Raw genomic sequence first — 27,736 nt, 5'->3', positions numbered from 1 at the left:
CTCCAAGGCATTTGATTCCTCCATCCCTCCAGATACCTAATTCCTGCTTTGGTTTCAGAGTCAATATTAACATAAACTCAGATTTTTGTGTGTGGCTCATTTTATAGTATCTCCTTTAACTTCTCCAAAGACAGTCTTTAGTTTCTCAAGTACTATAACATCAATATACAAAGCCATCTGAATCTATTTGATGCACTACATCAACCTCATTTATATTGGCTCAAATCCTATCAGCAGTCCCATCTAGAGCAGATCCATTGAATCATTGTGATTTACACAGGTTTTGGCTTGCTATTCAAAACATTATTCAATAGATCTACTCTAGTTGGGACTAGCAATGGAATTTTGGCCATTCAGATTTTACTGTCATAGACAACCATGTAAATAAAGAGCTATCGGTAGTGATAAAGGACATTATCTGTTGAAGCAATATGGGATATGTAGTTTGAGAAATGTAAGATGGAGTCAGATAGGTTCTGTGTGAAGATGATTTGAGAGACATTGGAATGTATTTTTCTAAGTGCTATGAAAGTGTTTTTCTGAACGGTACAGCGTTGTTCGAGATAAAGCTGAAGGTCAGACAAAGAGGCCTGTGAAAGACTCAACATTCCAAGTTAATTGGAAAAGAGATAAAACACCTGGATTTTCATGGGAATTGAGGGTGGAGGAAGGCATCACAGCCCCTTGAGGCTAATTGGTTAACAGCCATGAAGTGTCAAGAAGAAGGGAGGGGTTAAAGAATGTAGAAAATGGATGATGGGTTATGTGGGAGAGGTTTGAATCCATGATGATGATGAGAGAAAAAGAACTTGATGGTTTGAGCATGTGGCTTGAAGGAGAGAGAATGTGAGTAAAGAGAAAGGAGGTGGGGCTAGCCTACCCTAGCCCAGCTTAGTGTTTTTTTTATTTTAATGGAGAGTAGTTATTTTATTTAACTGTAATAATCTTTGAATATGTTCTTTATGCTAAAGCTTGAGCAACATGAACTGATTATATGAAACTATTTTTCTAATAAAATTAATTATAAAAATCCTTACAAAGGACTGGTCTCTTGAACAGCAGGGTCTGGCTAAATTCAGCAAGGTGGGGAGGGCCACAAACAAGCTATCATTAAGAGTCCTACCTGAGCTGTTGTGAGTTCTAAGGAATCACAAAGCCCATGTGTCTGTACTTGCAAAGTACTGAGTAAAAGTAAACTGTTCTTATAAGGTAAGACTTGTTCAAGGGGCTTACGCTATGCACTGCCGAAGTCTTGGGACTTGCCTCAGTGCAAAGGTGGTGGGTAAGTGGCCTGTCGAACTCTCTGACCGAGTGCTAAGCGCTCCTTAAAGAGACTTTGGCACCACATCTGTATCACTCTCCCATGTTTATCTGGTTGAATTATTTTTGCATTGTAATGCGGGCCTTTCAAAAGTGTAACTATACTTTGTCATTTGGCAGACCAAACTGTAGCACACTTAAGGTAATTGAGGTACTCTGACAAAAAATGCACAAACATATTAATAGCATATTAATTTTATTTGTGAAGTTCTGATAGGATGATTTTACAGCACCTGTAAACAAGTCAATGACGTATACTGCTTGAAATTTGTAACTCTTTGGAATGTTTCACTCCTTCCTCCATTTTTCATTACATAATATTAATTAAAGACAGACATATTAGACAGACTTCTATTGCTAAAAACACTCATAGCAGCAATACTCAGATTTCTTTTAATTAAATTGTCATTGCACATTGTAATTTATTGCTCCAAAAAAGGCCATTTAATAATTAACACTTCTGATTTAATTGATTGTCTTGTCCTATTTATCTGCTACAAGCTTCAAGGCAGACAGAACTGGCATACAATTTATCAGTAATATCATTTTGCTGTACACTTTCTGGATCACAGTGAAAACCATATAAAATAAGTATTCTTTTACTGAGCTCAGTTCTTGTTTTGCATAATCAGAACAGAATTTCAATGAGTGTATGCCAGCGAAGAGTTCCTTCACTGCCCATTTATTCAAGACAGCATGTATCGAGGCAATCTATAATATGTGGTGTGCATGGGAACAACTACAAACAGTAAATTCGCATGCTTTCCTGCTTATGGGGTGAGTGTTTCTCCCTGTCTAATGAGCATCTGTGCTTCCAGCAAAAGCCTTGCTGTGGGATAACATGTCTCCAGGGGAGAAAGGAAAAACAGTTTTGCAAAAACAAAACCAGGGACCCAGAAGCCATGTCTTGTTCTCCAAAGAACAAGGGAATTCCTGTTCAGAGGCAGAAAAGAAGTGCTGTTGATGGTACATGTTTCAAAAGCCCAACCTGTAGGATTGCATAAAGAGCAACTTTTCCTTCCTCACAAATAGGGAGAGAAGTTGGATTAGCTCCAAATTAGAACCAGCTGTTTCTTTCTCATTAGAATGTTTTCGGGGGGTGGGGTGGGGTCCATAAGAAGGCAGAATGAAAGCAAGTCTGATGTTTCCTGCAAAGGTTCAGCACCATCTCTTCTTTCTTCTATGGACCATGGAGAAGAAAACAGGAGTTGCTTCTATCCTACACTGTGCTTTTGCAAGAAACACAAGGAGTACCCTACTACTTCCACCGCATGGGGGTGAGGAAGTAGGTGGTTTCCCTGTCCATTTGGTTGTTGCAGCATGTAGTAGTAACAATACTGTGTGGGATGTAAGTCATCTCTTCTTTCTCTCCCCACATCTACAAAGCAGGAAGCAGGTACATTTTCTATGTCTCCTCTTTGATCAGCCCAAAGGCAAATAAACTTCCTTTTCATAACATTTTTACACATGCCTTGGGATTCATGGCCTGGTGATGTTGGTACAAACACAATTAATAGGTTTGGCTAGTAAGTCAAAACGTATGTGTCACTGATAATTATGAATTAGTAAGTGTTTAGTTCAGAGGAGTTATACTTTTTAGCAGCAAGTTAATCTGAGATACATTAGTTGTTATTTAAACTGATAAAAACATAAATTGGCAACAAAGTCAATCATTAAGCAACTAATCCATTAGAGTTTTGCCATTAGTTATGCAGTAAGCAAACAAGCTTCATACACCCCAATTTTCATCTCCACATTTTAAACTAGTTATTTAAAATTCATTTATCAGCAAGACTATTACTTGTGAAGAAGAACCAGTTGAATTTTTAAAAATCAAATTGTGGGTTATATACATGCTATATTAAATACATAGCTTGCAGCTTACATGCATGCGTGGAGAGTGCTCATAAGTAAGCGCAGGAATGCTTGACTAAGAACACGCTCACTGTGCATATATAGGGAAGGCTTAAACTTTCTCCATGTCCTGTTTCCCCTCCAAACCTGTCAAGAGGTAAAAAGCAAAATAATAATATAATAACAAATAAAAATAAAAAATATTAAAAAATAAAATAAAAAACCACCACAAAAAACCACCCTAAAAGTGATTTTTCCCCTTTAAAAATAATAACAGCAAACACCTGTGTATAGGAGGGGCAGCAAATTGCAGAGGAGGAGACAGGACGTGGATGGGAGAAGATGGAACTCTAGTCATCCACATACAATTACTTGTGCATAATAATAACTACACATCTAACATGATACATATATTTTAAGCTCAACCAAAGTACCCATATTCTGGCTAGTTAAAGGGGAGCAACAGATGACTTTAGATGATTTAAAAGTCAGTCTGAAATTATTTCCTCTTTTCATAAAGTTTTAAGATAGTACTGAAGGAGGAACAAGAGAGAAAATGAGCTTGTATTTTTAGTCATGACACAAATGCAATGCATAGTACTGTAAATGTTTAGTTTTCTCTGTCATGGAGAAGAAAAAACCCAGCAACACAAAAAGAAATCCATTCTTTAACACATACACACACACTCCCCCAAATTACATATTTCTGCTTCTAGAGACTGCTGAAGTACGTGCATAGTCAAGTATTTTTCTATTAATCAGTTTGGAATTTACTGAATACTCTAACCGCACTGTGGATGACATAGGTCATTTTAAGACATTTAGTCAATAGCATTGCCATATAACATTTCATTTTCATTTAAAATTTTTAACAATATTGTAATTTGTGCTGAAAGACTTCAAAATTGCAAGATATATTTGTGGAAGCACAGAGAACTTAACACTTGGAGTATGTTTACCATGCCACAAGTCTGCAATGTTTAGGCACAAAAGGTTAAATTTATAAAGTTATTTCAGACTTACATACAGATTTCTTGTGGTTTTAAGCATTCATCTTGGAATGCTTTTTTCTATAGATGTCTTTTATGAATCCTACACTGCAAATGACAATTATACTCTTCTCCACTGAAGATACATTGTATGCAGTCCTGCATGGGACTGCTGACTTATCTATTTCATAGGGAGAACATACTTGGTATTATCCTGTACTATAAAACAGTATATTAGTAATACTCTCAACTGTAGGCAGGCACAACAGTGTAACTGCAGACAGGAATGTAAAAAATTATAAAAAATATACAAACATCATATTCCTTTTAGCATGGTGGGAAAAGCAGTGTTTGTAATGACTACAAAGTTACACCATGTGCCTTTCTATACACTATTTTACAGATTACTTCACCAAGATATATATTGCCTCATTTATAGTACAGGTGTCTTAAAATTAGACTATAGATATTCAATAAAAATCTATTAAGACCCTCCTCTCTTTATATATATATATATAGATAGATAGATACACACATATGCACACACATACAGATTCAGTAGTATTTCCAAGCAAACAAAGTAAAGGTTTGCCCTTCCAGCACAGTAAGAAATAAGGCCTCTCCTATATTAGCAAAAAACAAAAAAGTGTCCATTTTCTTCACTTAGCTCACTGAATATAAGACTCATATATTCATTTTTAAAAAATGGAATGCTACAATTAATTGGTTTGAAGTAAAAAAAATGACAACTATAACACATGACTTCATTGGTTTCTTTGACTCTGAAATCCTGGCACAACATGGACCCACAGTTTATGGCTCTTTCATGCACTTATGACAGCTTTCTTGAGCTTTTCTATTTCCACCTGTGGAAAACAAACATTGAGACATTAACAATCCAATAAATATATGAATCTTCAGTCCTTGAAATGTGTTCTAAGATTCAGTATTACAATGTACACAACCTACATTTTAACCAATACTGAGAAATACTGGTATGCTTACACAGTCCATCTCCTGCCAACACAAAGAGACAAAGCACAGCCCCATACAGAATTTCTTTTCCAGAAATTTCACTTTGATCCTTCCTTCAGGAAGGGGCCTAAGTATTTTTATTGTTTTTAACATACCTTTGCTAGAAGAGAGAGAAGGGACATGCTCTTATGCCTTTCAGTAAATGGTGGTCTACCCACAATTCTCTGGGGAGATTACATTGGCTATCTTTATATAATTACCAAATCCAAATATACATGGTTATGTTTCAAAGTTGGAATGAGGGAGATCTCATAGCGACTAATAGGTTTTTCAAGGTAAGTGTATTATTTAAAGAGTGGTTTTACCAGTTCCACACCCTCAGTGAATTTCCATGGCAAAACTGGGAATCAAACCCAAGTCTCCTGAGTTCAATTCCCCTAGTCCAGCAATGGTGAACCTATGGCACACGTGTCACAGCTGGCATGCAGAGCCCTTTCTGTGGGCATGCAAGTCATAAGTTGCCAGATTGCTACCCCCCCCGCACGCAGCCAAACCTCAGAAGGCGGCTGTAGCCACAGTGCTAGCACTTCGACAGACAGATCCAGAGCAGCTGGCGCTGGTGGTGGATCCAGAGTGCAGTCTCGAGGCACCTCTGTGCCTGGGATTCCCCCTTCCGCTGCCACTTTTGATTCTGTCACCACCACTTCTGGTTCCACTGCCACAGTGGTACGCTGTCTGCTGGTTTTTTCCCTCCAGTTTGGGTATGCGAGCCCAAAACGTTTTGCTGCCACTGCGCTTAGTCTAGTCCATTACTCTAGCTACTACACCACACTGGGTACCCAAATTTCTTGCCTATCAGGACATTATTAAGAGCACTGCCAATTTATACAAAATAGAAAGATTGCTTACCTGTAACTCTAGTTCTTCAAGTGATCATCTGTGAAGTCACACTATAGGGTTTAATCCTGTGCTTGTGCAGAGGTTAATGGAAATTTCTAGAGCTTTAGCACCTGTTCACCAGGACTGCCCCCCCCCCCAGTATACAGTGGGGTCTTGACTTGAGAACTTAATCCGTATTGGAAGGCGGTTCTCAAGTCAAAAAGTTTGTAGGTCAAGTCTCCATTGACCTACAGTGCATTGAAAACCGATTAATCCCGTAACAGGCCGTTTTTGTTCCATTTTGGTTTTTTTCTGGTCTGTAAGTCAATTCTCAGGCTGCAAGTCAAACCTAAATTTTGCGGCCAGAGAAATCTGTAACTCAAAAAGTCTGTAAGTCAAGCCGTCTGTAAGTCAAGGGTCCACTGTACATGGTCCTGGCGATTGCCTCAGTTCCTAAGAACAGTCCACCACTGTACAAAGCATGAGACAGACGTGACAGAGGGGAGGATGGGAAGGAAGTGTGAATTCATAGATGACCACTCAAAGAACCAGAGTTACAGGTAAATAACCTATCTTTCTTCATGGTCTCTATGAATGCACACAAATGAGTGATTAACAATCTCACTTACCAGAGGAGGGACGTCACGGAAGTACTGATGACAACACAGTTTGCCAAAGGCTGCATTGGTCTTAGCTGTTACATCAAGGTAGTGAGTGGCAAAGGTAGACAGGGCTGACCACATGGCAGCTCTGCAGATGTGGAAGCAATGACAGTTCTAGTGGAGTGTCCAGTGGGTTGGGATGGTCTATGCTTCTGAGCAAGGTTGTAAGCTAGGTGTATGATTGTCACAATCCAACGGGAAACCATCTGGGAGGAGATGGGGATCCTCTGTTAGGTAGATGGGGAGTCTTTTAGATTTGAGGAAGGAAGAGGTTTTGGATACACAGAATGCTAGAGCCAGACAAACATCCAGGGAATGTAAGGACTGTTCGAGATCAGTGGACGGTGACAGGAAGAAGGTAGGTAATATGATAAGTTGCTTGATATGAAATTCAGAGACGACTTTTGGCAAGAATGAAACATCTGGACAAGTGACCTTGTCAGGCTGGAACTGGAGGTAAGGTGGGTCTACGTGAAGCACAGCAAGTTCATGAGCCCTTCGGGGGTAGGTAATGGTGATGAAAAATATGGTTTTAAGTGAGAGTAGTCACTCAGCAGTCGTTGCTAGTAGTTCTAAAGGAGGTAAAGTGAGAAGCGTAGAACGGTATGCAGTGACCACTGCGGGGGCAACAGTGGACGTGATGGTCCATGCTGGTGAGACCTTTGAGGAATTGTTTGAGAGTGGGATGACAGAACAGTCTCTCGGTTGATGTGAGATTATGGCAAATAACCTTGAGGATGGACAATGAAAGGTAATGATGGAAAAGATGTAGGAGAAACGCTAAGAGTGCATCAAGAGTTGTTGGCACAGTCGATAGGTTATGTTGTAGAGCAAATTTTGAGAAGATGGTCCATTTATAGGCATAAAGACGGGTGTCAGATCTTGATGATGGTTCGCAGGAGAAGAGATACTGGAGGAAAGAGTAAAGGAGGTTTGTGAACCAAGTCATCATGAAGGCATCACTGAGAGACCTGGGGTTGATTCCTGCTCTGGAACAGTAGCAGGTGCATTAGGCATTGTGTGAGACGACAAATATGTCTATGTGGGGGTAGCCCCGAATATTGCATAGGTGGAGAAACACTGAGTTGTTGAGGGTCCACTTGTGTGTTTGAGTGTGAAGTTTGCTTAGCCAGGTCATCCTGAGAGATGTGAACTGCTACAGAATAGATGTGATGTTCGTAGCACCATTCCCATAGCTGGACAGTGAGGTAGAGAAGGGAGAAGGGAGTGGGGGTACCTCTTTGCTTATTGATGTAGAATGAAGTGGCAGTATTGTCTGTGGTGACTTGTACGCCTCTTCCAGCAATGATGGATTCTAAAGAACGGGAAGTTTTAATGATAGCTAGAAGTTTGAGAAAGTTGATGTGAAGTTGTCGTTCTGTATGTGACATGAAGCATGTATCTGAAGGCCACTGCAATGTGCTCCCCATCTGATGGGGCTGACATCATTAGTGACTTGAATGGTAAGTTGAAGGGGCATGAAGGGCCTGCCTATGAAGAGGCTGGCTGGCGTATCCCATCAAACTAACTGAGCGGCGAGCTCTGGTGTGACTTTGAGAAGTTTGGTGAATGGATCAGAGTGGGTTGAATAGAGACAGGTATCAAGTCTGGAGTGATTGCATTTTTAGTTGGGTATCTTATATGACCAAGGCTGTAAAGGCAATTAGTCCAAGGAAGCATTGGGTTATTTGATGGGCTGTAACAGCAGTGCGAGACTGGAAGTGAGTGTAGCTTTGCTGCCCATTCCTGTGGGAGGAAGGCATGAGCCCATCGTGAATCCAGGACTGCTCCTATGTAAGTCACCGTTTGGGAGGGTCGTAGGATGGATTTGTCCATGTTGACTTTGAGGTCCAGATCCACCAGGAGGGAAAGAGTGATATCTATGTCATGCAGGACCTTGGAATGAGGAGGGGCAACCAATCATCAATGTATGGAAAAACCGTGACTCTCTGTAGACAGAGATGTGCAGCTCCTTGGGCCATGCACTTTGTGAAGACATGGGGACAGTGGAGAGGCCGAATGGGAGGGCCTTGAATTCACAGACAGAGTCTCCAAGGGAAAATCTGGGGAATTTGCAATTATCTGATTGGAAGGTTATGTGAAAGCATTGCTTAAATCTATAACAGCAAACCAGTAGTCTTTCTGAAGGAAAGGTACAGTGGTGCCCCGCATAGCGACGTTAATCTGTTCCGGATTAATCGTCACTATGCAGAAACATCGCTAAACGGAACGGAAAAAGCCATAGGAACGCATTAAACTTCGTTTAATGCGCTCCTATGGCTCCCAAACTCACCGTTGAGCGAAGTTCCTCCATAGCGCCGCCATTTTCGCGCCCTTGGTAAGTGAGGGCAGGGCGCGAAAACACTTGCAGTGGCCATTTTAGGCACCCAGCGGCCATTTTGGAACCACCGATCAGCTGTTTAAAAAACATCGCAATGTGAAGATTGGTAAGCGAAACGCTTACCGATCATCGCAATGCGATGTTTTACCCATTAAAACATCGCAATGCGATCGCATTAGCGATCTAAAAAATTAGATCACTATGCGGATTCATCGTTAAACGGTGCACTCGTTATGCGAGGCACCACTGTAGTATGCATTCTAGTGTACAGAAATGTGTTGGGGCAATGTATGAGTTGAGGTCAAGTAGGTCGAGGATGGGTTGAAGACCGCTGTCTCTATTGGGAACTGTGAAGTAACAGGAGTAAAATCCTGGGTCACTGTCTGGTGGAACAGCGGGAACGATGGCATCTTTTAAAAGTAGGGATCAAACGTCTTCCAATATAGGTGATGGAGTTGTTATTTTTGCTGTTCTTCAGGGTGGGAGAAGAGAAAATTCAGTCGTAGACTCCACGGCGACAATGGAGAGTACCCAAGAATCGGTAGTGATGGAGGACCAAGCTGGAAAATGGGCTGCAAGACGGGTGGTGTTGAGAGACCGTAGGGTGGAATGTGGGCCAATATGGGTGAGGGGAGAGTCAAAGATTCTGGTTTTCTTGTTGGAGCACCTGACAAGGATTGTCAAGGGTGCTGTTGCGTAGTTTGTCTAGGCGGAAAAGACAACCAAGATGATGGTAAGTATCTTTGCCTATCGACTAGTAGACAGTACTATTAGTAAAAGTAGCTACAATGCCACTGGCATTGTTGGGGCGGAAATAAGGTTGTGTACTATAAGCACTATAAGTGCTATTTTTCTCATTTTCTGTAGGTTATCTAGGATTTCATCCATTCTGTCATCAAAGAGGCCAACACCATCAAATGGTAAGTCTTCAATCCGCAGGCATGAATCTTGATATATGAGCAGACCTAAGCCATGCATGTCTGTGGAGTGCAATCGCTGTGGCCATATGTTTGGAGGCAGCTTCAATCACATGACAAGCTGTGATTCGCTCTTGGCAGGCAAAGGCCATGGCCTCTTGATGGAAAGTAAGGCCTCAAGCTTTGTATTCGTCAGATGCAGACTGAAGGGTTGGTAGAGCTTTATTCCAGAGGTAGCGATGATAGGTTCCCATGGCTGCAAGATAGCTGGCAGTACGGAAAGTGAAAGAAGCTAAGCAATAGACTCTATGATCAATGATGTCAAGCTTTCTGCCTTCACGGTTATTTTGTGTGGCATCCACTATCACCGAATTGGGGTGGTGGAGGATGTTTAGACAAGAAAGTCGTATTGTTTCCGTGTGTTTTATAGAAGTTCTCAATGTGTCTTGAGATTTGTGGTACCAAGGAGGGTTTTTACCACAATCCTTTGACCAGCTTAAGGAGAAAAAGAATGAACCCCATACGGATTGGGGGGGTGTCTGATCCTGGTTGATGTCTTCATGGACCTTATAAGATTTATTTGGTATTGGTAGTTGGACACCGAGGTCCATGACTTTTGCTTTACAGAGGATGAGTTGGGAATAAGAGAAGTCTTCTGATGGTGACGGGATTGGAATCATCGAAATCAGAGTCAGACATGGGTACGCTGGACGGGGACTTGCATGGTGGTGAAGAGTCCGAGGTATAAATGTCAGAAGAGAGCTGAGTGGAATGTAAAGAATGGTACTGTGCTGGTGGAGAGCAGTGTCATTATGGAGATGTAGAGGCATGGGCCACTTCGTCTTGGAGTGGAGGTGAAGGGATATAGTATTTGGTCTTGCCAGTACCATATAACTTTGAAGGTATAGTCTGTGGGGATGGATGTGGTGTGGACCTCTTAGGTGGACAAGAATGTTTAGTGTCGATAGGGGCAGGTGGCGGTATAACTGACAATATATATTGACTGGAAATGATATAATTGACAATATATATTGACTGGAAATGAAGATGAACAGAGACTTGAGAAAGTGTAGTTGTCTCTGCAGTATGCAACTGGGTCGACATCGAGGTCTGAGGGTGCTTCGGTACTGCTGCTGGTTGGATGGAGTGTGGCTCTGTAGCAAAAGGATGCTTACGGTGAGACTTATTTGGATTTGGTAATGGGGGATGATGAGGTAGATCATCCTCAGAAGATGTTTCACAGAATGGCTGAGTCCTTGGATGATACTGAGGAGGAGAGGGCAATTCCGAGGAGTTGGAAGGATAGTGGTATGCATACCAATGATGTTTAGGTTTGGTACAGAATGCAGGATTGAGTTGTCAGATCAGCAAGATTGTTCTCGGTGTTGCTTAGGCCGAGGCTCATAGGCAGTTGAAGGCTCATATAAAGTGACCAGCTCAGGGTAGCACTAACGAGCCTGAGCATCATGCGATGTTATGAAACCCTTAGCTGGGGAAGCTTATGAATGCTCAGCATCGGATTGGCAGGTCTCTAGTGTATGGTGGGTCTTTCAAGACTGTTTGTGAGGTGGTAATGGATCAGCTAAAGTAGATGCTGAATCCAACTTGAAAGTGGAGACAGAATGTTTGGCGCTTGAGTAAACTGACTGGGTGATTGCTGTAACCTCACCCAAGGTATTTCCCCAGTCAGGCGACTGAGAAGGGGATGATGGATGTCCCGATGGTGGGAGATTGGAGTTGTCATCTGCAGAAGAGGAGTCAAGGCAGACAATCTGTTAGTCTGGGATGGAGGGTGGAGATGCAGCTTTGTCAGAAGAGATATAACTGGATTTAGTAGTGGGAGAATTGAGAGAAGACTAAATCATTTGTTGATTTAGAATGATTGGAGGTAGAGGGCGGTTTCGAAGTTGGTACCAAATTCAACGTCAATCCCGAGGGCTTTAGCTTCGAGATTGACTTGGATTTTGATTTAGCTTGAGCTGGCCTTGATACTGGGAAAGCTGATGGCATTTCTGTGCCATGGGACTGAGACATCAATGTGACTTCCATCATAGACAGTTGGGGTCGAAGGGAGTGCTTCCAAAGAAAGGACTGGAAGCTCTGTTGCCTACATTTATGTGCTTGTTTTGTGAGATTCTTGCAGGCCTGGCATGATGAAGGCTGGTGGGATTTCCCAGGACAGAAGAGGCACGGGTTGTGTCCGTAGGAGAGGGGAGTCTTATTGGGGCATGAGTCACACTGTTTGAAAGGCCCTGTTGGGGCCATAAAATAGCAGGGGAGAAAAGAGAGGATTAATTGCAGCAACTTTCCTGCTCTTCTTCCCCTTTGTATGTATTTGCAGAATTGAGAAGAAAAGGAGGCAAACGGAGCTCTGCTTGTCTAGATGAAACCTCAGAGACAGCAAAAAGGAACTGAGGCAATCGCCATGTGTACTGGAGGGGGCAGTCCTGGTAAATGTGTGCTAAAGCTCTAGAAATTTCTGGAAACCTCTGCGCAAGCACAGAATAAACCCTACAGTGTTTATTGACAGAGATCACAAAGAAGAGTACAATCTTTGAGGAAATTTAAAATTCTTCATTCTATTTTTTAAAATGTCTGTGCAGCTGTGGGTGCATGTCAGCTGTTCTGAAATCTCACAGCATTGTGGACTGTGCGGCATTATTGCAAGAATGACTTCTGTGGAAATGTCTCAGCCCAATACAAATGTTAGTCAGAAGCTTTTTCAAGACCAGATCTTTTTATTTTAGTGCTTGAAGAAAGATATTGCCTACTCTTGCATTCATCTATTTGTGAGGAAACCAATATAATTATAAAACAAAATATGATATGATATGTATAGCTGTATATTTAAATGTGTTTGCTAGGAAAGACCAGTCAGAATGTGTCTGGAGTCAGCCATGCAGCTCTATAAGGCAGGTGTCAGTTAGAAGTCTGTTAGACAGGTACAAACAAGTAAGACACAGACAGTGATAGGGTTCAATTAGGGATGCTGATTTAAGAAGAATTTCAACATGTTGATCGATGTTTCTTCAGTAAAAAATTGGACATTTTGTGCATATCTTTACATTTGTTGGTGATTTATTAGTTGTTACAAGCAATGAGTGAGAATATATACACAGTAAGAAAAGCTAGTTCAGAAGTAGCAATTAAAGATTTGAGTAGTGTAACATGCTATTTAAGTATAGAAATTGAAAATATGTAGACGGTTTATATTTGCTAAGTCAAAAACAAAACATAATTGCATCGTGAAATAGTTTAAGTCTTAAAGATGCATGTGAAGTTGCAATACCAATGCAAACTGATTTTATTAAAGGTAAAAGAGAAAGATGCATCAGACAAAAATAAACACAACATTAGGCCAGGGAACAAAATAAGGATGCCCCCTATTTCCAATACTATTTACCTTGACACTAGAATTATGAGCAAATACAATTAGAGAAGATACCAAAATAAAAGGATTTAGGGAATAAAGATAAAATCAAACTTATTTGCAGATGACAAGTTATTAACAATTGAAGACCCAAGGAATTCTATGGAAAAGATTAGATTACATTTAAATGTCTTTGAAGAAGTAACAGGACTAAGGGTAAACTGGAGTAAAATAGAATTTATGTTAGCAAATTATGATAATGAAGAAAGAAGTAAATTGAAATTTGAGAGTAAGTTAAAAATAGTTATTAGATATTTAGGGATAAATATTACTTGGAACTTGCAAGAAACTGTTAAAATGAAGTTGGAAAAAGTGAAAAAGCAAATTAAGGAACAAATTAAAGAATATCCAAAGTTGAAGTTATCTTCGTTTAGAAGAGTACTTAGAAGAGTAACATATTATTAAGACTCGTCAAAAGAAAAGAATTCAGGAACTAGAAGATAATATTAAGAAGTTTGAAAAAGAAGCTATAATAACTAGAGAAAAGATAATGGTGTAACTACAAGCTGAAAGGAAGGAATTAGAAGGAATTCATATGGAAAAGGTTCAGAGGGATTTAATATATTTAAATATGGATTATTTTGAATTTAGCAATAAAACTTTGAAGCTTCTGGCTAAAGCATCCCCGCCACAAAGGTAAGAGCAATACAGGAGTTATAAAAAACCAGAATGGGGATAGATGTAATAAAATGAAAGAACTAGAAGCTTTTCAAAAATTTTATAAAAGCATGAATTCTTCTATAGGAAAGACTGAAGAATATATGAAAAAGAATTTTAAGAAAGTATTAACAGATGAGGATAGGGAAACAATGGAGAGAACAATTAAAGAGGAAGAGATAAAAGTTATTATAAACAAGTTAAAGGTTGGGAAGATATCTGGCACAGATGGATTAGGCCCAGAGTAACTTTCAGAAAAAATTCTTATCCCAAAATTAAAGGATTTATGCAATGTATATTAAATGGAGAAGAAATTCCCCAGTCCTGGAAGGAATCATTAATAATTTTAATTTTAAAACTGGGGGAAAACCCTATAAATATGGAATCTTATAGGCCAATTACACTGATAAATAAAGATGCTAAAATATGCATGGCAATTCTGACAGCAAGATTAAACGATTTCATTGGGAAACATATTAAGAAAGATCAAAATGGATTCATACAAGGTAGACAGATGTCAGACACAATGAGAAAGGTGCTTAATCTAATGCACCTGGCAAAATAATCAAAATGTAAGGCGGGAGTGGTATCCCTATACATTTTTAAAGCCATTGATTCAGTTGAATGGGATGCATTAAAAATCTTGATTTTTACAGATAGGATTTGGCACCCAATTTAGACAAATAATACAACTATATTCACAGAACTCTATAAAAATAATAAACGATGGTATGACTGAATTAATATTCCTAGACTGAGGAATGAGACAAGTCTCTCCCTTATCTCCAATTCTATTTACAATGGTAATAGAAGTCCTGGCACAAGTAATTAGAAACAAATAGTTCAATTAAAGGTGTAGATACCAAAGAGGATAAAATAAATCTCTTGATGATACATTATTAATAATTAAAACCCAAAAGATACATCACAGAAAATCAAAAGACATTTAAATTTATTTGAAGAAATAACTGGTTTGAAAGTGAATAGGAAGAAATCCGAATGTATTTTATTAAATCATTTCGATAGGAAGGAGCTGAAAAAAGCGAACAAGGATCAATAAAAGGCTATGGTATAGTCCACAAAAAGAAGGAGGGCTTGGACTACTAATATTAAATAATATTACATTGCAAATCAGCTTAGCCATATACCAAATATTATAGTACACAATAGAAACCTAATATGGAGGGAAATGTAAATGTCAGAATACTCTTGATAGAATGGAGGCTTCTTTTTTTGAAGAAAACATTGTAGAAGGAATTAAGACAATAACTAATCCCTTTCTGACAAATATGGTAGAGTGTTGGAGTAATTATATATCTATTAAGTCCACCTATTTCGCCCTTGCAACAAGCAGTGTAGGTTCAGAGTTTCCCCAAAACTCTTTAAATTAAACTTAACTAAGTATTAATAGAGAAAGGGTTAAATACAATAAAGAGTTGGATGAAAAAGATTAAAGATAAAAAGACTATAAAGGATATTTTGGGGGAAGAAGAGGGAATATCCTGGTTAAATATATTCCAAATGGAAAGTTGGACAAGAGAATGGACTAGAAAAGGAGAGATTCAAAAATTGACAAAATTTGAGGATATTATTGAACAAAGACAAGATCAAGAAGAAGGAAACAAAAGAAAGGGAACAGTTAGTATAATTTATAAGATTTTAGTACATTCCAGATTCGGACAAGTGATTATGAAAAACCAGTGGCAGGAGGACTTTGAGGAAGAGATTAAAAAAGAGGATTGGAACAACATATGGTCACAAAGAGTAATGAAGAATATGTCTATAAGGGTAAAAGAAAATTGTTATAAGATAGCACGGAGATGGTACTTTACTCCAGTAAGACTGAATATAATAAATAAAAATATACCATCTCAATGCTGGAGATGCAAAAAGGAAAAAGGGACCTATATGCATATGTGGTGGCCATGTGAAATGAGAAACTAAGAATGGGCGCTGGTTTTTAAGGAAATTAGAAAAATCATTGGATATGATATTCAGATATCACCTATTATTACCCTCCTAAATATAATTAAGAATGATCATCTAAAAAAAGATCAGAAAGAGTTAGTTGTTATAATGGTTCCAGTAGCAAGACTAATATTTGCAAATAATTGGAAAAGCAACAAACAAATTAATCTTGAACATTGGTATAAAGAAATGTGGATCTTAGCAATTAATGATAATTTAACATGTGAAATGAAAATAAGAAGAGGAATGATAAAGTCTAATGATTTCAGAGATATATGGAATTCCTACTTGGAGCATGTCTTTTTGAAAGGGAAAGGCTATATGCCAGCAAAAGAATCAATGTATTTTTGGAGAGGTATGGGGTGAAAAGGAACATAAATTGAAATTACTAGTCACCTAAGTCCCAAGGGTGAAAGTGGCATGGGTGTGGAAAGTTCAATGTATATTGCATTTGCAAAGGTTTTCGCAGCTGGGATCTAATGGTTGTTGTGGTTTTTTCGGGCTCTTTGGCTGTGTTCTGAAGGTTGTTCTTCCTAACGTTTTGTCAGTCTCTGTGGCCGGCATCTTCAGAGGACAGGAGTAGCACTCTGTGCTCTCGTGCAGTTTGTTTGGGAGTTGAGTATTTATAGTTGTTGGATCAGTTTTGTCCTTTTCAGGAGATGCGTGATCACCATCTCCTGAAAAGGACAAAGCTGATCCAACAGCTATAAATACTCAACTCACAAACAAACTGTACCAGAGCACAGAGTGCTACTCCTGTCCTCTAAAGATGCCGGCCACAGAGACTACCGATACGTTAGGAAGAACAACCTTCAGAACACAGCCAAAGAGCCCGAAAAAACCACAACAACCAATGTATATTGTGTGCAGTTACTACTGAATTTGTATTTTAGTTCTAATTTTGTAAAAAATAAAAAAGAAGGAAAATAACATACAAAAATAGATAACCCATTTTTAAATCTTAAATTGCAATGTTGGAATAAGTATAAGAGAAAATTGAATCTAAATATTTCCCCACAGACACATGTGGTGGAATTACAGTTTTCCAGATAATCTGAAGAAGAAATTAAATAAGATTTTGTTAGAACAGAAAGTTGTAAAAATTAAAGAATGGAATAAGAAGATGTATAATATAGAGAGAATAAAAGATATACTAGGAGGAAAAGGAATTACTTGAATATGACAGTTAGATAATGGGACCAAGGAATGGAGAAAATAAGGAAGGAAAGTGTAGAGGGATGACTACATTTGAAGAATTTATTGAAAAGAGGAAAGAGATGGCTGATGATATTAAAAGAAAGGGATATTAAGCGTAATATGTAAGATGTTAATAGAGAATGAAAATAAAACAATAACTTTGAAAGAGATATGGCAAGGAGATTTAAATAAAGAAATCAGTGAAGAAGTATGGAAAAGGATCTGGGGAAAATGTACAATGAAAAATACATCAGTTAGGGTAAAGTTATAGAGTAATATGGAGATGGTATTTAACACCAATGAAAATGAATTCATTGAATAAAGAGCTATCACCTATACGTTGGAGATGTAAAAAAGAAAGAGGAGCATATTATCGTAAGTGGTGGGCATGTGAAGAGACAGATGGAATGCATGATTATATTTAATGAGATTAAATAAATTATAAGGACAGATATACAAAGATGTCCAATGTTAGAATTGTTAAATACATTTGGAAACTGTCAATTAGGTAGGGGGGAAATCCAATAAACTGTTATTATGTTAACAGCAGCTAGACTGATTTTGCAAGGAACTGGAAAAATAATTGATGTTGGAAGAATGGTATAATGAGATGTGGAATATAGATATTAATGATAAATTAACTTGTGAATTGAAAGTTAGAAAAAGATTATTGAAAGAAAATAGTTTTAATGGGATCTGCAACCCTCATATAGAATATATTTACAAAACATAAAGGTTATATCCCAACACAAGAACTATTATATTTTCAGAAAGAGATGGGACACATGATATAAATTAAGATGAAAACATGTTGATGAATTTATATTCTCAGTTGGTGGGTTACATTTGTATATTTGAGTTATGACCTAACAGAAAAAAGTACAATTAAAATAGTTTATTGTCCACTACTAAAAAGACAGCAGACATTTCAATGAAACCACTTTCCAAAGACTGTTTTCAAAGTCTATGAATTAAAATGAGAATTTTGGGGTGCATTCTGTGTTGAGAAGGTTAATGCTGGTATATATAATTAATTACACAACACAGTATGCATATGTGTATCTGTACATTTAAATGTGTTTGCTAGAAAAGACCAGGATATTGTATATGTATAACTTAACATTCTGACAAATCAGAATGTGTCTGGAATCATCCATACAACTATTTAAGGCAGGTGTCAGAAGTCCGTCAGACAGGAACAAACATGTAGCAGACACAGATGGTGATAGGGTCTATAAGTGACAGCAACTAAAATATTTAATAATCAGATAGGACTGACAGGGTTAAAGATGTAACTAACAGGATTTGATAGGGTCGGATAGGGCTTACAAACATAGTGTTACAATGAAAGAACTAGCAATTTACTAGATAAAAATATGTCTGTCAATAAGCCAAGAACATGTATGACAAAAAACAAATGTCTAAACACTATGAATTATGGTTGTTCGCCAGTCTCTGTGGTCGGCATCTTCAGAGGACAGGAGTTAGAACTCTGTTAAGAACCACTGCTCTAAAGCCATTATGTGTCACTTTTAAATGGAGGGCATGTTTTTAGTCCTGTACAGGTCCATAAGGCAGGGGGCTGTAGAGTGGACTATTATCTCCCTTCCAGGTATTTCAAACTAGATTTTTAAAAATATATTGAAAAAAGGATGGGGCAGGCACAACTCTCTAAGATTCTGGACTGCACAGGAGGGCTTAGAGACTGTGCCATTTGTAACTAATGAGAAAGGGGGCATTAAAGTGTTGCATGCTTCCATTAGCAGGTACTAGGAAAACCATTTCTGTAAGTCAAACTTCATGCAGGTAACTGCATCCAACTCAGTGCTTCTTCCTAGTATTTAGGAAAAGAGTACAGGAATTTGTGGAAGTGTCTTTGGTAATAATAATAATAATAATAATAATAATAATAATAATAATAATAATAATAATAATAATAATAATAATAATAATAATAATAATAATAATAATAATAATAATAATAATAATAATAATAATAATAATAATAATAATAATAATAATAATAATAAAGGAAAAGTGTTCAACATTAAGGAATGGCTGTCTTACTGCAGTCCCCACATAAATGAAAATAAAGAAATCTGAAAAAATAAGAACTCCTACTCTTCCTGCTGTCTTACTCAAACACTATACCTCTAGGTTGCTCCGCATCTGCTTCTCTTCCTCCAACTCTTTTTTCAATTTTTCCAGTTCTTTCCTTTAAAATTAAAGATACACTTCATTAACTTTGATGTTCACACATTTTGTTAGGCCAGGTGGCCTAACAAAAATAATTCATAGTTTACAGGCTTCACTTGGACAAGAGTGCACAAAGGGGAGTTGCTCAACTGAACTAATTTGGGAACAGGGTGCTGACCCTGGAACCTCTGTTCTCACCCTGTCCTCTTCAGTGAGCCAGAAAGATCCCTAATTCATTCAGATGTAGGATCTCCAGGATCCAGTGAGATGAAACCAGCTTAAACCTCTCCCCACAGCACTTTCTCTGTTCAAGTAAATAGCTGTGATCATTCATATACACAAACATTACCAGTGAAGGTCACAATCATTTTAGTAGGAACCATAGAAGTATGCAATACTGAAGAAAGACATAAAAAACTAAGAAATGAAGGTGAAATGTAGACCCAAATTTAGATGAAAAGTTGTGAACAGCTCTTACCCATGCTCCTTTTTCAGTGTTTCCACAACAGTTAGCAACTCAAAGATCTGAAGCTTGAGCTCTTCCAAAGAAGGCTTTTCCCTTTCATCGGCTTCCTGTTTAAGTTTTGTTTCCACAGCAGTAGAATTGAGTACAACAGAACTTGGTCTTGGTGATGAAGATAGAAATGGTGAGGTGAATACAGTTGGCTGAAATAGGAAGATAAAAATATAAATAGGAAGGGCTTCATCATACTGGCTTTGATGGACACAAAGATTTAGACAATTAATTTCTCAATGAAATGGAAGCATAAAACACTTTGTTCCACATAGATATGTAGTAGTTGAACTGGCACTCTATTATGATTCAGAATAGATTCCTTTTACTACTCATAGAGCAGTAGATCAAAGTTCACTAACACTGTTTATCCATATGACAATCACTCCTCTCTTTTCTCTGCAAAAATCAATACAAGTATGACCTACAACATTTTTTCTATAAACAATCAAACAAAACATTATTTTGGTAACAAGATTTGTGGTATTATTCTGTGAGGTCTTTTTTGTTGTTGCTCAGAATGTGTAGGCATCCTTCAGTCTCGAGAGACTATGGTAACGTGCTCTGAATAGAGGTCTTGGAACAGCGTCTAGTGTGGCTGGGAAGGCCAATTTGAGAGTGACAATCCCTTCCACACTGAAGGCAAATACAATCTGTCCCCTGTCCAGCTCCCTGATTTTGCTGCTTTCGGGACTGCCTCTTTGCCTCGGCCAGCTGGACAAGGGTCTCTTCAAATTGGGAGAGGCCATGATGCACTGCCTGTCTCCAGGCTGAACACTCAGATGTCAAGGTTTCCCATCTGTTGAGGTCCATTTCTAAGGCCTTCAGATCCTGCTTGCAGATATCTTTGTATCGCAGCTGTGGTCTCCCTCTGGGGCGATTTCCCTGCAATAAATCTCGACACAGATCTTTTGGAATCCGACCAGCAGCCATTCTCATTACATGCACAAGCCAACATAAACATCGCTGTTTCAATAATGTATACATGCTAAAAATTCCAGCTCGTTCTAGGACTACTATATTTGGAACTTTCTCCTGCCAGGTGATACAAAAAAAATTCATCGGAGACAACGCATATGGAATGTTTTCAACATCCTCTCCTGCCATGCACAAAGGGTCAAGGACTCACTGCAGTTCAGGAGTGTACTTAGAACTCAGGCTCTATACACCTAGATCTTGGTATATGCCATCAGCTTCTTATTAAGCCATACTCTCTTTGTGAGTCTAGAGAACATGGTAGCTGCTTTGCCAATGTGTTTATCCAGCTAGACATCTAGAGAGAGTGTTAAGAGATCATTGAGCCAAGGTACACGAAATCATGAACAAACTCCAATTCTTGTGTAGAGATGGTAATAGAGGGAGGTGAGTCCATGCCCTGGCCCATGACTTGTGTTTTCTTCAGGCTGATTGTTAGTCCAAAGTCTTGGCAGGACTTAATAAAATGGTTCATAAGTTGTTGGAGCTCTTCCAGCAGAATGGGTAACAACAGAGGCATCATCAGTGAAGAGGAAGACCCGCATGCATTTCAGCTGGACTTTGGTCTTTGCTCTCAATCTAGAAAGATTAAAGAGCTTTCCATCTGATCTAGTCTGGAGATAGACAACTTCTGGTGCAGTTCCAAAAACATGCTTCAGCATGACAGCAAAAAAGATCCCAAACAGAGACGGTATGAGGACACAGCACTGTTTCACTCCGCTTAGGATGTCAAAGGCATCTGATGTTGAGCATCTGAAATGAGTGCCCTTCATTTCCTCATGAAAGGACCTGATGATGTTAAGGAGTCGAGGTGGACATCCAATATTGGGAAGTATTTTAAAAAGGCCATCCCTGCTAACCAAATCAAAGGCCTTTGTGAGATCTATGAAGGCCACAAAGAGTGGTTGTCGTTGTTCCCTACATTTCTCCTGCAACTGTCTGAGGGAGAATACTATGTCAGTGGTGGATCTATGAGCTCAGAATCCACACTGTGATTCTGGATAGACTCTGTCTGCAAGCACCTGGAGCCTCTTCAGCACAACACGGGCAAGCAGCTTCCCTACAACGCTGAGAAGAGAGATGCCACAGTAGTTATTGCTTTCGCTTTTGTTCTTGTGCAATGTGATGATGTCTGCATCCTTCATGTCCTATGGTACTCCACCTTCCCTCCAGCAAAGACAGAAGATTTCATACAGCTCAGTCATGATGGTCTCTTTACAGCACTTCAACAGGGATGTTATCCTTCCTAGGTGCCTTGCCGGAGGCGAGGGAATCCAAGCCCACTTTTATTTCTGCTAAAGTTGCTTCGCTGTCCAACACTTCCAAGACAGGCAGGCACTCAATGTTATTTAATGCCTCTTCGGTTACTACATTCTCTCTAGAATATAGCTCAAGTAGTGCTGCACCCAGTGTTCCATCTGCTGTGCTTGGTCCTGGATGATCACACCTGTAGCAGACTTCAAGGGAGCAGATTTCTTCTGTATTGGACCTAAAGCCTGCTTGAAACTGTCATAAATTCCTTTGATGTTACCTGTATACGCTGCTTTCTGTATCTGAGAGCAAACTTGAAGCCAACAATTGTCAGAACATCTCCTGGCAGTCTGTTGGACTTTGCTATGAGCAACTCGAAGAAACTGCAAATTGTACTCACTACGACAGGCTTTGTATGCTGCTAGAGCTCTCCTCTTTTCCTTGATGGGTGGCATCAACTCCTCCGATTGGGCTTCAAACCAATCTGCCGACTTTTTGGTCTTCTTGCCAGATGTGGACAAGGCAGTGTTATAAACAGTGTTCTTGAAATGTTCCCAACGTTCAGGTGCATTTGCAACAGCCAGGCCTGGAAAAGCTTCATCAAGCGCTTTGGCAAATTCCTCCACTTTTCTCTGATAGCAAGTCTTGCTGATGTCAATACATGGTCTTCCTTCCTTTTCTTGTGATACAATCTCTTTATTCACAGTTTTACTCTGCTACTCACCAGGGAGTGATGAGTATTTCAATCAGCACCCTAATAACTGTGTGTGATCGTAATACTAGGAATGCTAGAGCGTCTAGTAAAGATCAAATCAAGTTGATACAAATGTTTCGATCTTGGATATCTCCAAGAGACAGATTTGTATTAAAGAACGTGTTGCTGACACAAACACCATAGTAACAGCAAAACTCCAGCAAGTGTTGGCCATTTTCATTCATCTTCCCAATGCCAAAACAGCCTAGACAAGTGGGCCAAGAACTGTGATCAGCACCAACTCTAGTGTTAATGTCTCCGAGAATGAACAGTGTCTCTCTCTCAGGGACTTTTTTGATAGTAGCTGCCAGATCGTCATAGAATTTGTCTGTCTCCTGTTGTGGACGACAGTATTGGTGCATATGCACTGATGAGGGTGACCGGTCCTGCTGATGAGTGGAGTTGCAGAGACAGGATTCTTTCACTCCCCACTGTAGGTGGAACAATGGATTTCAGCAAAATATTTCTCACCGCAAAGCCAACACCATATTCCCTGGCCTCATTCAATGGTTTTCCCTGCCAGAAGAATGAGAATTTTTTTTCTGTGACAGAGTCCGAGTCTGGCAATCTCATCTCTTGCAATGTCAGGTTGCAGCCTACTTAGTTCCATGTCAATGACAGTTGTTTTGCGTGTGTTGCCTATTGCCTGCAGGTCATCAGAAAAGTCAGGGGTCATGGTCCGAACATTCAAGGTGCCCAGCTTTAGGGCAGAAGTTTTCTTATGATTATTGCATGCTGCAGGGTTATCGATCTGCTTATCAGCTTTCTCCCTAAACTCCACACACCCCGTGAGTCTAACAGACCGTGGTGAGGCAGCACCTTACTGGCTGGGGGCTGCCCAGCTTAAGGCAGGCGGTAGCTACCTAGTGAAGTGCAATGATTTGTCCCACCATTGGAAGTAGCTCCTGGCGTCATGCTCTACGCCAACTTAGCAAAGACTTATAACCGGTAACTGCTACTTCCCATGTTATTTTGATGCTCTATGCAAAGCTGCAGTGTCCTCTCCAGAGCACGAAGCCCGGGTAAAATAATATGGACTGTTACCCAAGCATAAAATCCCCCCTTCTCCACGTTACTGAAGTTCAATGGAAAAGCAAGAGCCAATACAACTGGTTCCACTGAAGTTGCAGGAGTTGCCAGAATGGCATGAACTGCCTCCGGGACTCCAGCTCCAGATTTTGCCTCGAGGTAAACTCCTGAAGCCTTTTCCATCGGTGGATATAGCCACAAGGCAGTGGAGGTTTGAAATTTGAGTTTTCCTTCTCCTAGATTGGCTGCCTTCAAAGGCTAATGAGCCCCACGTACTAGGGTGCATAGATTACCATGCTTTTCAGGCATGAAAAGGAGTATAAAAGGGGTGGAAAAGGAAGGGGGGCAGAAAGCAGTTTAGAAGTGGTGGAGATGGAAAGGGGAGGAGTTTGGAAGGGGTAGAGATGGAAGGGGGAAGAGAGGAGTTTGGAAGGGATGAAGATGGAAAGGGGAGGAGAGGAGTTTGGAAGGGATGGAGATGGAAAGGATATGAGAGTAATTTGGAAGGGGTGAAGATGGAAAGGGGAGGAGATGAGTTTTGAAGGGGTGAAGATGGAAAAGGGAGGAGAGGAGTTTGGAAGGGGGTGGAGATGGAAAGGGAGAGGAGAAGAGTTTGGAAGGGGGTGGAGATGGAAAGGGAGAGGAGAAGAGTTTGGAAGGGGGTGGAGATGGAAAGGGAGAGGAGAAGAGTTTGGAAGGGGGTGGAGATGGAAAGGGAGAGGAGAAGAGTTTGGAAGGGGGTGGAGATGGAATTGCTCAGAATGCTGGAAGAGCATTCGCCTCCGCTAAATAGCACTGAACTACTCAAGATAAAAAGTCTAGCATGATATCCACTTATCAGCATATAGTTATCCTGAGTTGATAATTATTAAACATAATGTTGGACATAACATAAGCAATGTCAGCACTCTACCTTTTTTACTTCAGATGGCTTTGGTTTGGCACTTTCCACCTCCTTGTCCTCCTCTTTATGCACCTTCACACTTTTCTCTATGGTTTGAGCCTGGAGGGGAAAAAAGAAACATAAAATAGAAAGCAGTAGTCTTTCAGAGGTATATTTGCAACTACATATCATCTAATCTGCATGTTCAAAATGTTTTATTTGTGATGCTCTTTCTCCCTTCTGCTTGTTTGTAAGATACATTTATCTTTCACACAGCAGACTGAAAGCACAGAAGTGAAAAAATTATTAAATATATTACTAAGCAGAGAAAGATTTCAATATTGGTCAAGAAATCTAGAATGGATCCCATGTTCATTACATTTTTCAAAAGTTTAAGCTATTAGTTCTTATATCTCACCACATGAGCCAAACTAAACCATGTCTGTGGTATTCCCTAAATAATTTCAGCCCTATTCTCTCTCAGTGTTGGTAAGTTTGGTAACTTAAAGAGGTCTTAAAATAGCCACATTTTTATGTATATTTTCCCATTATTCATTTTGCTTCAAGATCATTGGAATATTCTCCATTTTAACTTGTCCAAAAAGAGAGGTTACTTACCTGTAACTCTGGTTCTTCGAGTGGTACTCTGTGAATTCACACTAATGGGCTAAATCTGTGCCAGCGCAGAGATCTCTGGAATATTCTAGAGCTTTGTGCTAATTTAGGCAGGACCGCCCTCCCCCATCCACGAGGTCTGCCCTCCCTCCAAAGTAACTCAGTTCTATAGTCTGCCGTTGCATCAAAGGATACAGGAGTGACGGACAGAGGGGAGGACGGGTGGGAAGTGTGAATCCACAGAATACCACTCGAAGAATCAGAGTTACAGGTAAGTAACCTCTCTTTCTTCTTCATGGTCTCTGTGAATGCACACTAATGGGTGACTGACCAGCTTACCTCATTGGTGGAGGGACGTCACAACATGATTGAAGAAATCATGCCCCTCCGATGCCCATCCAAAGGATGCATCAGCCTTGGCCCTCAGGTCCAGTCTGTAGTGGGCAGCGAATGTAGATGGTGTGGACCATGTAGCAGCTTTGCAAATGTCTGGGAGGGAGACTCCATGAAGAAAATCTGCAGACATAGCAGTAGCTCTGGTCGAGTGAGTTTTGATTCCAGCAGGCAATGGTTGCTTAGCGAGTTGATAGGCTACTTTAATAGTTGAAACCAGCCACCTGGAAATTGTTTGCAAGGATACATGGGAGCCCCTATGAGGGGGATGTGGTGAAATAGTCTTTTAGATTTTCTGAAAGAAGACATTCTGGATAGATTGAAGGCGAGAGCTCTCTTGACAACAAGTAAGTGTAGCAAGCATTCCAGGTCCGTTGTAGGGGACGGAAAAAACGTAGGGAGGATAACAGGTTGTGATAGATGAAACACTCAAATGACCTTAAGTAGGAATGACACATCTGGGAATAAGGTATCCTTGTCGGGATGGAATTGTAGAAATGGAGGATCAATTCTCAGGGCTGCAAGCTCAGAGGCTATGCGAGCAGAGGTAATGGCAACAAGAACCAACATTTTGAGTGACAGAAGGTATTCAGACGTATTAGCAAGTAATTCGAAGGGAGGATGGGAAAGGAAGTGCAGGACCAGAGAGAGAGACCACTGTGGAGGTGGTGAAGGAGCTGAAAGTCACATGTTGGCGACACCTTTCAAAAAACGTTTGAGTTTTGGGTGTCAAAAAAACATGGTAGCTTCTGTATCTTGTGGTTGACGAGCTATGATCGTGGACAGGTAGACTTTCAATGTGGAAAGGGACAGTTGTTTGTGAAATAAGTAGAAGAGAAATTGCAAGACAGTTTGTAAATTTGTTGAGTAAACTGGTAAATTATGTTGATTAGCACATCTGGTGAAAGTAGACCATTTATATGAATATAGTTTGGTCATGGAAGGCTTGTGAGCATGAGCTAAAATTTCATTCACTGAGGCAAGATTCTCCAGGCTGTAAATTCATACATCTGGGTGATGGGTTTGCCCCTGGTGTTGCGACAGCAGGTGTGGGATTAGAGGGAGGTGAAGATAGTCACTACTCATGGATTTTAGCAGTGTCAACCAAGGTTGTCTCGGTCACCATGGAACGATGAGGATTGCATTGGTGTGGTCTAGTCTGATCTTGGATATGGTTCGGAGGAGAACTGGGATGGGAAGGAACATGTATATAAGGCTTCTGGACTAGTCAGCCATTAGGGCATCTCCTGAGATCCGCGTCCTATTCTGGCTCTTGAATAGAACGTGTCACATTTGGTATTGCTGTGGGTGGCAAACATATCGATGTCAGGAGACCCCCAGTGGTTGCAAAGATTGTGATAGACTGTGTGGTCTAGTGAGCACTCATGCATTTTGGTCTGTAAACAGCTGAGTTCATCTGCCACTGTATTGTTGTGTGTGGCAATATAGACTACCATGGGAAAGATATGATGTTCCAGACACTATTCCCAGATTCGAACTGTCAGGTAAAGAATTGGAAGGGAGTGGGTGCCTCCCTGTTTGTTTAGGTAAAACAATGCGGTTGTGTTGTCTGTTGCGATTTGCACATACTGTCAGTTACAAGTGGTTCGAAGGCTTTGAGTGCTTTGAAAATAGCCAAAAATTCTAGATTGTTTGTGTGAAGAGTCTTTTCTGTGTGTGACCACGTGTCATGGATTCATAGATTGTTGCAGTGTGCACCCTATCCAGTGATGCTTGCATCTGTTGTAATTTGTATTGTGGGTTGCAGAGGGGAGAAAGAGCGACCCATGAGTAGATTGGATGGGTTGTCCCACCAATGAAGCTGGGAAGAGTGTTCTGGTGTTACCCTGAGAAGTTTTGATTGAGGGTCTGTCATGGGATTGAAGGGGGTGAGAAACCAGGCCTGGAGGGATAGGAGTTTTAGCTTGGTGTGAAGA

At 40.0% G+C, this 27,736-nt stretch overlaps 1 protein-coding gene and 1 long non-coding RNA gene across 4 annotated transcripts in view; one reads left to right on the top strand and one right to left on the bottom strand.

Moving 5' to 3' along the window:
• Positions 1–1,499: 1,499 nt before the first annotated feature.
• Positions 1,500–27,736, bottom strand: part of CD2AP (CD2 associated protein) — a 155,593-nt gene continuing 129,356 nt past the window's right edge. For all 3 annotated transcript variants that reach the window (XM_073004553.2, XM_073004551.2, XM_073004547.2), the window contains 4 exons: positions 24,822–24,911; positions 19,864–20,051; positions 19,341–19,404; positions 1,500–5,029 (listed from right to left, as the gene is read on the bottom strand). In XM_073004553.2, coding sequence (XP_072860654.2) covers positions 4,988–5,029; positions 19,341–19,404; positions 19,864–20,051; positions 24,822–24,911 — 384 coding nt within the window. In that variant the 3' untranslated portion in view covers positions 1,500–4,987. The remainder of the gene's footprint in view (positions 5,030–19,340; positions 19,405–19,863; positions 20,052–24,821; positions 24,912–27,736) is intronic.
• LOC144583716 (uncharacterized) lies at positions 6,160–18,607 on the top strand. Its single transcript, XR_013537636.1, has 2 exons — positions 6,160–9,940; positions 12,279–18,607. It is a non-coding gene; the product is annotated as an uncharacterized LOC144583716 (long non-coding RNA).

The sequence above is a fragment of the Pogona vitticeps genome, chromosome 1 (genome assembly GCF_051106095.1).
Source record: "Pogona vitticeps strain Pit_001003342236 chromosome 1, PviZW2.1, whole genome shotgun sequence".
In the NCBI taxonomy this organism is placed as follows: Eukaryota; Metazoa; Chordata; class Lepidosauria; order Squamata; family Agamidae; genus Pogona; species Pogona vitticeps.
This window is presented reverse-complemented; position numbering and strand designations above follow the sequence as displayed.